The sequence below is a fragment of the Megalops cyprinoides genome, chromosome 17 (assembly GCF_013368585.1).
Source record: "Megalops cyprinoides isolate fMegCyp1 chromosome 17, fMegCyp1.pri, whole genome shotgun sequence".
Lineage (NCBI taxonomy): Eukaryota > Metazoa > Chordata > Actinopteri > Elopiformes > Megalopidae > Megalops > Megalops cyprinoides.
Genome location: NC_050599.1, coordinates 27281338 through 27295867, shown reverse-complemented (window position 1 = coordinate 27295867; position 14530 = coordinate 27281338). Strand labels below are relative to the sequence as shown.

General features: G+C 43.8%; 1 protein-coding gene across 1 annotated transcript in view; it reads right to left on the bottom strand.

Moving 5' to 3' along the window:
* The window catches only part of LOC118792011 (reticulon-1-A-like), a 48523-nt gene extending 45259 nt beyond the window's left edge, over positions 1–3264 (bottom strand). The window contains exon 1 of the mRNA XM_036549690.1: positions 2765–3264. Within this exon, the coding sequence (XP_036405583.1) occupies positions 2765–2990 (226 nt within the window). The 5' untranslated portion in view covers positions 2991–3264. The remainder of the gene's footprint in view (positions 1–2764) is intronic.
* Between the last annotated feature and the right edge of the window lie 11266 nt (positions 3265–14530).

The window sequence follows — 14530 nt, the reverse complement described above, 5'->3', positions numbered from 1 at the left end:
AGACACACAGGCACGCACACACGGAGGAACGACGGCCCTTATAAAAATAACCATTATAATTGAATTTGTGGTGAATCCATTATCTCCTGCTCCGCTCACGTGAACGCAATTTAGAACGGCGGCGGAGCGTCGCTGTCTCTTCAGATCACTGTTAACATACTTCCATTACCGCGGTGAGTCATCTTCCATTCGGCCTGGCGTCTGATGTTGACGCAGCAAACGGGACGGCGGAGCCACACAAGGTGCTCGGACGTGGGCGGCCTGGAGAAAATAAAACAATAAAAATCCCTCCCTTCTGAACATTAGGGCTTCTGTTCATTTTGCTGCGTGACAAGAACGCGCTGAAGTGACCCACTCCGATGACAAGGGCACAGGGGAGATATCCAGAAGAGCGCCGTGCCAGCAAAACTGATAAAAATGAGAGCGAAAGGGTGACTCGCCAAAGATAAAGAAGTATCAATCATCAAGTACAGAGATGACAGCATGTAGGTGAGTCAGACATGATAGTGTTCTGGAAGGGCCACACCCTAACACTACTCTGATTGGTTTATCAACACCATAAATACATTACATCTAAATTTAGTCATTTACCAGATGCCTCATCCACAACGACTTCCAGCCTGAAAGTATGAAATGCTTTTGACAAAACAGGATGAAATGTTTCACAAAAAAAGTACATGTATATGGTGCAACATGTAGGTGAGATCCAATATCTGCATTGTTATGAATCAAAAAGTATGAAACTTTTGTAAATTTAGCCAATAATCATTGTTTGTCTCACCCCCTCCTCAGACCCTATCTCACTGTTTAAGCTTTTACATGATGGGGAATGATGAATTGAGTATGTGCCGGGATGTATAGGGGTGGAGAATCCACCCCAGACTTCCACAAAGTCTTTCCTGTTCACACTCCAGCAATAAACATTTCTAATTTGAAACTCAGCTAACCAAGCCAGCTGGCCACCATTCAAGCTCCGCTAGGACTCCCGAGAGAAACGGCACAAATCAGCACACTTTGTTTTTCATGGTATTCGTTTAGTCTTTGCTGTGCCATCCATACGCAATGCATGTTAAAAAGCCCGGATTGCGTGCATTCCATTCCCTCTGAGCTATGCTGTGCACATATATCATGCATGCACTGCATTCCTCCTGTTGTGCTATGAAGCACGAGTGAGATCTGTAACTAAACAGGGAGCTTTGATTTATTCACTATACATTGAAAACCTGGAGAGGTCGTCTGCTATGCCCAGGTAACCCCACCCCTTGTTTCAACCAACACGCCACTGAGATGGCTGAAGAACATGACAGTTATGCAACCTTCCTTGGATGGAAGGTGTGTGCCTGTGTGCGTGTGTGTCTATGATGTCTGCGTACGCATGTGCACATAAGCGTGTGAAGCATGTTGATTCCCATGGTGCGCATTCCTGTGGGACAGCTGATGGACCTGCACCTGAAACCGTGACTAAATAGCTGATTCGAGGACAACATCTCGGGAACTCGGGCCAATCTGAGTGTAATACGGTCGCCAATCCGTAGCGAGGCTAACTGCTTCCTCTAGCCAGCCGCGCCGAACTGTGCTTTCCGAGGGTCCTCCCAACAACCCAACAACCCCTCACCGCCCCCTCTCTTCTCAGTTCCCTCATTCAGAGGGTGCCTGTTGGCCCAGTTACATAAACTTTGCATTCTTTTAGGCGACAGCGCTACCTTCGTACTATTAAGGTTATATAACCCTTTGTCTCGGCCCGTCTCGATAGCGGTTAACTTTCTAAACTTCCAGACGGAATGAAAACAGTATCTTACACGGTCGAATTAAACCTTGCTCTCAATTACAATCTTGCCCGTGAAATTCCTCTGGGAATTAGGAGAAATATTGGTAGAGACAGTTTTAGGGTGCACTGTATTGTACCGTTGTGCAAGAAATGACACAGCTTGTGTTAAGAGTCTGCTCATTTTAGAGAGTGATGTAAATTACATTTGCGCGCATAGAGTAAAGTTTTACATAGCCTACCGTGGGCGATAAATCGGCACGAGCGTAAATAAAAATAAACATTCATCCAATACAATTATTAACTGAATAATATTAACTGAATATTTATTTGACGATTTACGCTCGTAAAGACAGCAAGGCGATTAATAGGCCTATTCGTCGACGTTTCACACGCACAAAGCCAAGTCACTTCCCTAAACAAACTTGTGTTAACAGCTCATCTCCCCTTGAGGCAGATGATTTAAAATAAATGTGATTAACTACACGTGGACCTAATGCAGCAATAACGGACTGAAAACACACCAGCTTGCGCGTTGAACATCTACGCATCTAAGTGACAGCGAACTTTCTTATTTCATGACAGGGTAATTACACATTACCAGTCCCGTAGATAACGTTACCCAACTCGACAGCCATTTTACACGGAACGGACCTCAAACTAACAATCAACTAACACATGCACATAACGTTAATGCCAGCTGGCTACCCAACTGAGAGGCAAATTGTTCTATCTGGATCGTTTTATTGAGCTATTAATTGTTATTATCAAAGAAGCTTGTGGGACTAGCAAACCAACTTTGTTCAATTAAGTTACCCGTGGCTAGCTAGCTAGCCATCTTAAGAAAAGTTGCACCCAGCTCTCCACGAAAATGAACACATTAACAAAGGTCAAGGCGTAAAATGCCCCGATATAACTTCCCAATTGGCAATAAATCGTTAAATATTCTCAAGAGAACCACTGGTTTATGTGCACCCGGCCCTAGATTGCTCGTTTTACCTGTAGATGCAGTTTCCATGGCAACGGGAGGCCGTTTCCGATCGCTGTCAGGTTGGTGGTAAAATTGTTTCTCCGCAAAGGTCTTGTCCTCCCAGCTTTTTAACTGTGGCACATCCCCGGGCTCATCAAAACGAGGCACGGGGCTGTCGACGCGTCCGATCGTCTCGAAATCCTCCGCAAACCATCTCCCCTCCGAACCGGGCTCCTCCCTGGGCTTCGCGGACATGCTGTTCGGAGGCTGGGTAATGCGGGTGACACGCTCTGCAGAAAGGGCTGGTCCACGAATTAAAACGAGAAAAGAACAAAAACTCGCCCTGGCTTTGAATCACAGTGACTCCTGCAAAATGTCTTTGCAAGGTTAAGCACTCCGGGGGAGCATTACGCATGTGAAAATGGCTTGTTTAGTTCAATGTTTCGACGCTGACGTCATCGTGTCTGTCGTTTATGGTAGGCACGGATTTAGGGTGGAAAGTGACATTCGATTAACTGTTTACAGTAGGGCACTATTCCTTTACACAATTACATACAGCTGCCGATGGTGGGCACGAAAATGAAAACAACAGCAACGCCACCACCACCACCACCAACAACAACAACAACAACAATAATAATAATAATAATAATAATAATAAACACGAATTAGCCCGAATTAGCACGAATTATCTTAACGTGTAAGAGATACAACATGTTTTTGTCTCAACAAAATCAGCCAGCCAAATACCTACGATATGCGTTACTGTTGCCTATTGTTCCAAGAAGTTCTTCTTCGGAGAAAAAAAGGCGATAGTGCACAAAACGTAGTGCACCCTAAGTCACCTGTGCGACACATTAGGTCCACATCAGACTCCTCAATTATGTACAGTATTACAGGCTGTATTACAGTATTACAGGAAATACAGGCAAATCCAAGCAAGACCATTGACAGACGAAATAGAGAAAAGAAATGTGGACAAATGCCTGAGTGGGCTTATGCGGATGGTTATCGTATATATGTACATTGATACAGTTAAATTTTAATGTGCTTCTGTTTTCCAAATAAATACTTATTAATAATAATGCGTAATGTGCTGTATCTTAAATTCTAGCAGTGTCAACGCTTTAAAAAACAGCGGTATACACCATATGCATTTAAAAAATAATAATTAATATGTCTCTTATTAACGCATGCAATCTTGCGAAGGTGATAAGAAAAGAAGGATCACTTTATTGTTAAACGAATTTTATAAACTTAATTTTTGCACGACGGCATGTATGTTTAAACACAGTAGCACCATCTTGTGGTTATTATTGTCCACGACTCAGATGACGTTCATTTTGTATAACGGGGAGTAAAATTCTATTCTCAGAACAGACAAACGTAATCTGTTTTAAAGCCAGATTGTGTCTCGATTCTTCTTATATTTCCTCTAATGATCAGTGACATAGGCTACTCTTAGATGGGGTAGGGCTTATTAACTTACAGAAAGAGATTGTGAAAGTGTTACAATTGCATTACATTAGGCCTACATATATTTAGTAGATGCTCTTACCCAGAGCAACTTCCAGCACAACAGAACATAAGTGCATCCATTCAAATTAAATGAGCAACAGTGTCAGACCAGGCTAACAACACTCCCAAACCAGCAAGTGTGAACATAACACCATTCAAGTCTTACCACAAGTTAGCTTTTGCAACCTGACTAGAAAAGGGAAGCCACGTATACCACCATACATCAGTAACTAGATCACAGAATCCAAAACACATTACCGTACTATATGTAAAATTAACCGCAAGCGCTAGAAGTAGGAGGTGTTAGGGGGTGGATTCTGAGGTGGAACTGAGATGCAGTCTGAAGAGGTGGGTCTTCGGTCTGCGTCAGAAGATGGCCAGTGATTCCGCTGTCCTAACCTCCATGGGGAGTTCATACCACCACTGTGGGACCAGTACAGACAGGGATTGTGCCTGCGAGGAGCAACCCCATTGGGATGGGACAATCAGTTGCCCCATGGTTGGAGTGTAGAGATCTTGGTGGAACATAGGGTTTGATGGCCAATTGTAGGTATGAGGGGACTGTCCCATTCACTGTCGTGAATGCAGCACCAAGGTTTTGAACTTGATGCAAGCGATAACAGGAAGCCAATGAAGTGAGGTGTCCAGTAGTTCAGGTGCGAGAGGACCTGGGCCTGAACTAGCTGTACCCAATGTATCAGCAAATGAGAAGTTATCAATGTTCAGCTACAGATCTGTTAATCAAACACTGAACAAAGTATTCTTCTTAAACTGATCATTTTTATTGAATCATCTGAACATCAGCCCCACAGTGAATCAAAGACATATCTTTCATTCCATTCAGGTAACTGGGTTTTTTCCTTTAACACTATCAGCTGTGTGCCACTCTGTTTCTCAGTCTCTCTGTGATCCAGAGAGCACTAAGAAAATCCTTATGATGCGTTGCCTGTTTTAGTTTAAATTCCAGCCACATTAGAGCCTATTATTATAAAATGTAATATAAAATGTAATTTTCCAATGTGAGGATCCTCTTGGGTTAGAAGGTGAGTGACAAAGGCCTCTGGAGGCAAGGCACTTTGGGATATGCTGCTGGGTCATATGACTGTGATTGTTCTCTTGGGGTGCAGTAACCCAAATATCTGTGCCTCTCCAAGGTGCTCAACACTGATAAGAGTGCTGTAAAGTCTACAGGGGCAATCCATAGACTTTGCTAACAAGCATTAGGACAGCAGCCCAGGTTGGACATCTGAGGTCCTGACAGATGAATGGTATTAACAGGTTTTCTCAAAGAATTAACCATTATTCCGGAAACGTTATACTACCACCCCATGCGAGTGACCTTTCGGTCCCTGACAGCAGACAGCAATTGTTGACATGGTGTTACGAGTGGGTAGACCGCCATTCCCAGACACACACACACACACACACAGTGTTTTGGGTTTGTTTATTTATTTTCTTTTGGCACCTGCTGCTTGACGTCATCACGCAGCTGACGGTTCCTCGGAAGGTGGGGCCACCTATCATTTGATTGCTATAAGGAGCTCCAGGTGATCAAATGGAGGTGGTGGAAATTGGCGGGTAATGGTGACAGCAACAGCCACCTGGAGTTGAGTGTTTGGTTGCCTCCCAAGAGAAAGGATGGTGCGAGACTGATCACCTCGTGGGTTCTGGCTGCAACAAGCAAAAAAAAAAATGGTGAACAGAGTTATGCGCATATAGGTTTAGAGTAAATTCAGCAGAACCATTTACCTAACGCTAACCCAAAAATTTTGGTCGCCGACGCCATCCACAAGCCCATGGGAAGAGAGACTTTCACGGGTGCAACTCACGGGATATCATAAGAAAAATACAAAAAGAAAAAAAAACCTGAACCAAACCTGAGACACCTGTATCAGGCCTCTGTTAAGAGACACAGCAATAGGGTGAGGAAGATGAGATATCAGTATTTATAGGTACAACCTCATCAGAGTACAGTAATGTCTCTCTTTTTACAGTTATAGTGCCTGGTTGAGACTAACTTTTGGAACCAATAAAAATATGCAGGGAATGCTTGACTTTAATTGTGTGCTTGGTTTTGCACAGAGTAATAGTGCTTGTGGCCTGTGAGTCTCCATATTTATTTGCATATGTAGATGATGCTAGCTTCAGCTTGAACGAGTGCCAGGCCAATCAGGTGATGGTGTCATTGGCCACATCCCCCTGTTGGGCCCTACAACACTGGTCATCTGTTAGCTCTCTCAGAGGCTCTGCATAACTGTCCTGTTGCCAGTGAATGACAGATAGCTGGTGAGGGCTGACTTGCAAAATTACGTAGTGGTTTGGGACAATGTCAGCTTTCACCACCCGACTCCAGTCAGGGGAGGGTTTGCTGCCCACCAGTGCATGACCATGGAATTCCTCCCACTCTGTTCCACCTTCCTTAACCCCACTGATTTGTTCAACTCCATAGGGAGGAGGAAGGCTTACGATGGCTTGGCTCATTATTTGATATCTTTTCTGGGTGCATTAGGTGCTGGTTGTGAGGGCAGTTATGTCCTGTCTTCAGAGAATGTGGTCTACCACACTTGGCTTTGAATACTAATGAGGAGGTGTGTCTCCACTCACCTCAATTGTTGACTGGGTGGGGAGTGCCCTCCATGACAGTCGGAGAGAAGGAAGGTTAGCTGTGTTTTCAGTAGTCTGCCTGAGCTGCAGGTCAGCCAAACTGAGCTGGGCTAGAGGCGTTTCCACAGCAACCTGACCTGAGAGCAGCACCCAGAGAAGACACAAAGACACAGCTGAAATACAGATAAGATATGGATAAACACAGATGAGACACAGGTATGACACAAATGATTCACAGGCGAGATGCAGTTGAGGGGTGTAGGCAGACAGATTCTAGTGAGGCAGGTGTCAGATTGTTGCATTGGACCCAATGAAATAACATGTAACACGAGTCATTGAAAAAAACAGACCAACCAGCAAGAGGGAACTTTTTACCTGTTCTGTTGTACCCTATACATTACTTGTCAAAGGAATACACTCAGCCAAGCTCCCAGGATGAGTAGAGGGCTGTATTTAATGGTGCTCCAGTATTTAAAGTCTCTCTAATTGTAGTGTACACTTTGCACCAAAGGCTTTGTCCTTTATAACTGGAGAGGCTATGGCCACTCGATCCTTCTTTACCAACCAATGGCCTGTCTGTCCTCTCACCCAGCGATTGAGCCGCTATATGTTTACTTCCCCACATTTGCTGTGTCACCGTTGCTGTGTCACAGATCCTGATTTTCCATTGTTGACTTGTAGGTGTGGCTTTCAGCTACTTCTGGCTGCTCATTGGTAGGGAGTGTTATGAGGGTGGAGCAAGGAACAAGGGCTGGGGGTGTGGGCACTGGGGGAGTAGGGGGGTGTTTACTGTAATGGAGCTGGAGTTTGAGCAGCAGCTAAAATGCCTCTGATAGATCTGTGATCCCACCACAAAGACATGGCTAGTAATTAAGAATGGTCCAAAAGTTAATGAAATGTCTGCACTATGTCTGCTGCAGAAACAGACTTCAGAAGTGGGCCAGGAATTCATGGATTGCCTTATCAGGCCATTTTCATCAACTAGTGGTAAATGCAGGTAATGCCATTACTGTAAGGGACCTACTCACTTTAAGTGACTGAGTGAGTGGGTGAGTGCCTGACTGACAGACTGACTGAATGAATTTGTGAGGGTGAATGAGTGAGTGTGTGAGAGAGTAAGTAAGTGACTGACTGAATAACTTAGGGTAAGTGAGGGAACTGGTGAATGAGGGAATTAGTAATTCAGTGAGTGAGTGAATCAGTGAATGAGGAAGTGAATGAAGGAATGACTTTCTGACAGAGTGAGTCAGAATCAGTGGCTGAATCAGTGAATGAATTAGTGAGTGAGAGAGAGAATCACACGCGTGTTTTGTCGTATTCGCAGTGGTACTTGATATGTACGCATTTTGAGAGACAATCCATCCGAATCCCCTGCGTCTCCCCCTCTCAGACGCTGAGAGCGGATAAAAATATCCCCTTTACGATCAGTCCCAGCTGCGGGGCGAGTGCCTCTGGGTCGGGAGGATAATCCTGGCTTTAGCACACCTCTCTGGGGGATGACAATCTGCTGCATCCCTGATGGAGCTCTAATCTCCAGACAACTCCCAGCCAGTATGCTGGGATGTCCAGCCCTGGCAGAGTGGGTCCGTGGCAGGGATGGGAGGGCCTTGTGACCCTGGAATAGGTGGAGCTCCCATAAGTGAATCTGCAATTTGAACCAATGATAGAGTCTTTCAACAGAGTCCAAAATATTTTGAATTTGTCAAACAAGTATGTGATTGACAGCACATGGCAGCTCCACCCATGGTAGCTCAGTCCTTCATCTCTGATGTATGGGTGATTCTCCCGCTATTGGGCAGACGCTAAAACTGTCCCCTCCCCTCAAAGCCACCGGTGCCAGTTCTCCATGCATGCAGCTGGAGCAAGAGGGACTGCATTTACCCTGTTTTTTTATGGGGATGGGCCGCAAGATAATCAGGCAGTATGTTTAATCTTATAATGGCTGCCCACGTCAAAACCTCGGATGTCTCCCTTTCAAGTCCCTTTCAAGACTTGAATAGTGTAATAGTTTAGAGTAATGTAACCCATGTAACCCTCACCAAAGGTATAATAAAAGCAATGTTTCTTGGAGAGTAATACAAAATGTTGGTAATTGATAGTTCCGCTTTAAAAAATGGCCCCTCTGTGTTGGCCTTGTCTGTGTGCAACTACTGCTTATGACCACTAGATGTCCCCACTGCATTTAATAAAGTCTTCTGTATTGAATGAGTATAACCTTCATAGCCACGTTGAGAAGCTACCAAATCTTTTTGTCTTCTGTTGAAGCATTCATGGGGCCAGGATTATGATTTATTGTGCATTAATTATAATTATTTACTTCTGATATCTCTTTAGTATTTAAAAAGGGTGTCAGAAGCCACCCCAGCACACTATATACTCAGGCACTTTCTTAGTAAGTATTCTTGTGCACAATACCTTTCCTAGATGAGGGCAGCAAAATGACCCCTGAGAGAGTGAGAAGGTCACTATATGGAGGCCTTTTATCCTGAGGAAGGAGCTACAGCTGCATTCAGGGAGGAAGAGGAACTGAGAGACACAATGTGTTCAAGAACAGACACACACACACACACACACACATACACACACATACACACAGATGCAACTGCACACACACAAGCACACATGCACAAATACCCACAGGCAAACACACACCCAACTACACATATGCACACACAGACACATACACACCTAAACATGCACATGCACACAGACCTGCACACACATGTGTGCACAGACATACATGCAACTGCACATATATACACGCACATACACACACACACACACGCACACACACCTGTACACATACTCACACCCACCAGGTGTGGAAATGGAAGTGCCTATCATTAGGACAGCCGCAATCCCTGCACGGGTTTTCATTAAAAAGGTTTTCTATGTGTGCGCTTCCCTTAATCTGCATGATGGCTCTGCACTAACAGAGCCCGCTGACTGAGAGCACACCTCCATTTGAGTACATTACTCCACAGGGCCAGTAATGTGCCATGTGGAAGAGGGGGTGGAGCAGAGGTCAGGGCCTAGAGGTTCTCACACATGGACCCCTTTCACCAGCTGATGGCCCAACACATTAGCATATGCATGTGTGAACCAATGCCATCATACGCTTCAGCATACATGGCTTTCTCGCCTGGCTTTCTTTAATCCCCAATTTAATTTTCATTTGCATAAATTTTATGAATAATTCATGTGTCCATGTGTGTCAGTTTGGGGTGAAGGGGGTGGGAGGTGGGGCTTTGTTCATTCTGTAGGGATTGGGAATGGTTTAACAGTATGGAATGTGACAGATCATGCCTTCAGCTGTGTAACATGGAAGGAAGATGTGAAGGAGGGAGGGAGAGAGAGGAAGAATAGGGGAGAATAATTGAATGCCTGCATATATGAACACATGTGTATATATGTATGTATGCATGCATATGGGTGTAGGTAAATACACACCCAGCTGTGATGCATCTATTGGAGGGAAGCCTAGAACACTCCCTGTCTCTCTCTGTTCCTCCCTCTTCTTCCCTCTCCATCCCTTTCCTTCTCCCTCCTTTCCTGATGCTTGCTGGCCTCTGCCCTGTTGGGGCGGTGGAATGAAGCGGTCTTTAGTGAGGATCCACTGTGTCTTCTGCGTAACCCACTCCAAGGGGCCAAGGGCCTGAGTGAGGCTGTTGCTCGGCTATGGGAGTCTGGGTTTGGAGGAGATGAAAACAGCCATGACAGTCGGGCTGCCTGACTGACAATGCGGCCATCAAAGTGTTAAATGTAACCCAAAATGCTGTGAGAGGTAAAAAGCAAATAAGTAAATAATGAGAGGAGATAATGAGAGACTGTGCAACATTGTCTTTTTCTTTTAAGTTGTGTTACTATGGACACCCGTATCCAAGCAAAAGCTATCTGTAGTGTCACTGGCTGTTTCTGAATTATTAACTTCAGAGGTAAGATTTAGAGTTTCCTTCACTGGCCTTTTGCTATCAGTGTGCTATCTGGGCCAATAGGGGGCAGTTTGCTTGATGTAGTGCAGTGATTATGATGCTCCAGGAAATACCATCTTTCGGATGAGACACTGAACTGAAGTTCCTGACTCTTTGTGGTCACTAAAGATCCCATGGTGATTACGGAGGATCCCCAATGTCCTGACCAAATTCAAACCCATACCAAAAATACCCCAAGACTGCTATTTTCTCAGCTATGACATATTGCCAAAATGAGGCCTTTTCTTTCCATGAGAAATGCAGAAAGACTAGGCCACACATTTCTAACATCTTGGTGAGGCTATTGTAATGTCCTTTCTATCAGGATGTTCAAATGTCACAAGTATCATGATGATAACAAAAACCTTTACATTTACATTTATTTATTTAGCAGACACTTTTATCCAAATCGATGTACAAAAGTGCATACAGTAAGTATAGCGACAGCATGAGCGACACTTGCCCATGTTATTCTGGTTCTAGTATCACTTCACTGGTAACTGGTGAAATATTTTGATTGATTTCAAACTACTGCTCCTAACTCATCGGGACTCTTACCCAGTTGCCTGAGGATATGATAATGATGGAGGGATGGATGGTCTTTGTCATGGCCTGCCTGAACTCACCATGCCATCCCCGGTCCACCACGCTGCCCATAGATTTGAACTGATGTGATGAAATGATGCCTTTTTTCACATTATACCACTGTCAACATCTCCACTGTTTTCCAGGAGTCTCTCAACTGTCTTCTCTCCACCGGTCTAGGAATAATGTTCTTAATAATTTTTGTAATGTAATAATTTTTTGATTCCCTATGCTCCATTTTCAGCATTTTGTGACAATTTCTATTGTAAAAACAGGCTGTAACAAATACAATTTGATAGCTTGATGAATAATTACTATCAAGGGGAACCTCAGAGGAGACCACAAATTTCATTTATTTCAATCTGTTTAATCAGTAGAACCTAACATGTCAGAATAATAATACAATGCAATTTGTAAATAGACAAACATTGATAGAAGACACAGAATCATTACACTGCTGGAAAGGGGAAGTTTGAATAATATCTGAGGATTTGTGATAATAAATGAGTTACCTTATGAATTGCTGATTAATCATTCAGGTTTGATTTCCATGATAATTAGTATAGCAATAAAAATGTACCTTTGTGTTAGTACAAACATTATCTGCAAATCAGTCTCACATTTCTCACAAAGTCATTTTCAGCTCTGAAGTCTTGAATGATAATATGTTGTTACACTAAATCCATACAGAAGTTTATTGGCGAGACCCTTGAGACTCCAGATTCTCATTAACTGCTGGGGCTCATGGCTGTAACCAGGGTTTGAAAAATAGTGAGGTCTCGGGGGGGGCTTTGTCAAAATTACACATATAAACATTACATACATAGAAACCTTAGCTAGCTATAAAAGTAAAATAACCTTTTGAGAGTAACACCATTACAAGCAAACGTCATTATACACTTACATTCATTGCCAAATTTGGCTTTGAACGTGTTTCATAGGCCTACTATTATTGACACCGTCGCCCACATAAGCTGTTTTTTAATCAATGGCGTTGTGTGAAATGTTAACTAGCCTACTATTATGAAAGAAATAGCCTAGCCTTCATCATGGCCAGAGTACACATATTTAACACATGTCATACAATTGCCTTTACTCCAGACGCTGTACCAGGTTACTGTTTTGAACGTTTCTTACAGATAATGGCATAACGATCATTGCTTTGTCTTACTGAATGGTGTGCTGCCAGTTCACACATAAGCCACCTGCTGCTGCCAACGTGCGTAAATTCCAATTGCTGCTGTCAGCAGAAGTGCTTGATGCAAGGGGCTGCGCTCATGCCCTCTCTCACAACTCTCACACACAGCGGACACTAAGTAACTATTCTAAACTGAATTAAGCATGCACTCGTCTCGAAGGAGAAGTTCTCAACCACTGATTTTTTTTATCCAGTTGTATTTAGCTTCAAATTTTATTTTTAGCTCTAAAAAATGACTGAGGTCCAGACCTCAGTGACCTCATAGCTGGTTACGGGCATGCTGGGGCTGTGTACTTTGTTAAGCATGGAACCTCGTGGTCATGTGATTGGATACTGATGTCACAGATATTCTATTACGACAAGATAACCAGCTCCTGTGTTGCTCTCCTCACAGTGGAACTGTGTGGTCACAGGGTCCGGTGTTGTGGTCTTTTGACTTTGCTGATGCTGAAAAAACCCTTTTACTGTTTTTTTACTGGTTTCCCCATGAACAAAGCCCTGTTTATCTTTTTGACTTAAACTAATTTCTCAACACAGGCACTTGACACTTAACCTTACTCTTGCCACTTACTCCTGTTCTTGATACTCAGCCCTATTCTTGTCACTTAGTCCTACTGTTGACAGCTGGCCCTACTTGTGAGTGTGTAACTGAAGAAACTAGTCTTGTGCTGACATATTCTGAATTACCGCAACTGGCTGAAGACAATAACTGGTCTGTTGTGTTGGAGTCATCATGACGTTTTAACCTATCAAGCTGCTTCTTCAGCCTTTTCAGATTTTGTTTTGTTGCAAAACCTTTTTTCAATAAAAACAGTCTTGGTGCAGAGGAAAGTGCCATAGCCTGCAAGGCTATTTCACTTGTGGTTGGCCATGAGACTCATCACAAGGAGACGATTTGGCTCTTCTAGGTGCCTGCAGATGGAATTTCTTCTGAAAAGATGAGACAGTCCGTCTCTCTCCCTCTCTTTGTTCCTGACCCAAAACCTTTCATGTGTGCTGGAGAATTTAATGACCACCAGCCTGTGTTGACTAAAGCAGTATGAATAGGAGGATGTTTGCAGTGTCATACCTTCTGTGTGAATATTGAACTTAACTGATGGCGAATCTCCCTCAGAGCTCCCCCAACCCTCATCACCCCCTGAGAGACTCAGAGATGGTGCCCCCTCCTGGCAGCTCTGGGACACTGCAGCACTTTGGCAGTTCCAAGGAACCCCTGGTGAGATGGAGAGGATGCTGTATGACTGCGTGGGGTCCCCTGGCAGGGGTAATCTGTAAGCAGGAAGGGGGCAGGGGAAAGTAGCGACAGTAGGGACAGGACAGGTGTGGGGCGCCTAAGGGGTGCCAGCACAAACAAACTCAACGGGAACAAGCTTGTACACAAGTGACTCTGCCAGCCCATTTTTCTGGATATGACCAGTTCTGGGTTAGGGGCCCAACACGGTAGCCACATTACTCACTTAATGAGATGGTCACTCACTCAGTCACTTTGTACGGAAATACCTCCGCGCAACAATTTGTTTTTATAATGACAGTAAGCTGTGTTTTTGGCAGTATTATTTTTACTACCAAAAATCACTCTAAACCCACACAGGTGTCAAAATCTTTGAATATCCAAAAACAACCATGTTTGGAAAGTTCATCATTTTTTCACCTAATTGTCACCTAATAAAGATACTTCTCTTAGTTTTTCCTCTTCTGAATAAAATAGGTTGAGATAAAAAAAAAACATTTGCAACAATGCATGTCATGACATGAATCCATGGAGATACCAGTTCCCTCCAATGTCTTGCCACGGTATGGGGAAATGCACGACCCTCTGTGATGTCATAATGACGATCTTTTTTACGCTAAGCAATATCCTCAGACTACTTTATATCATATTTCGTTCCCTCGGCTCACATGGATCTTTCATAATAATA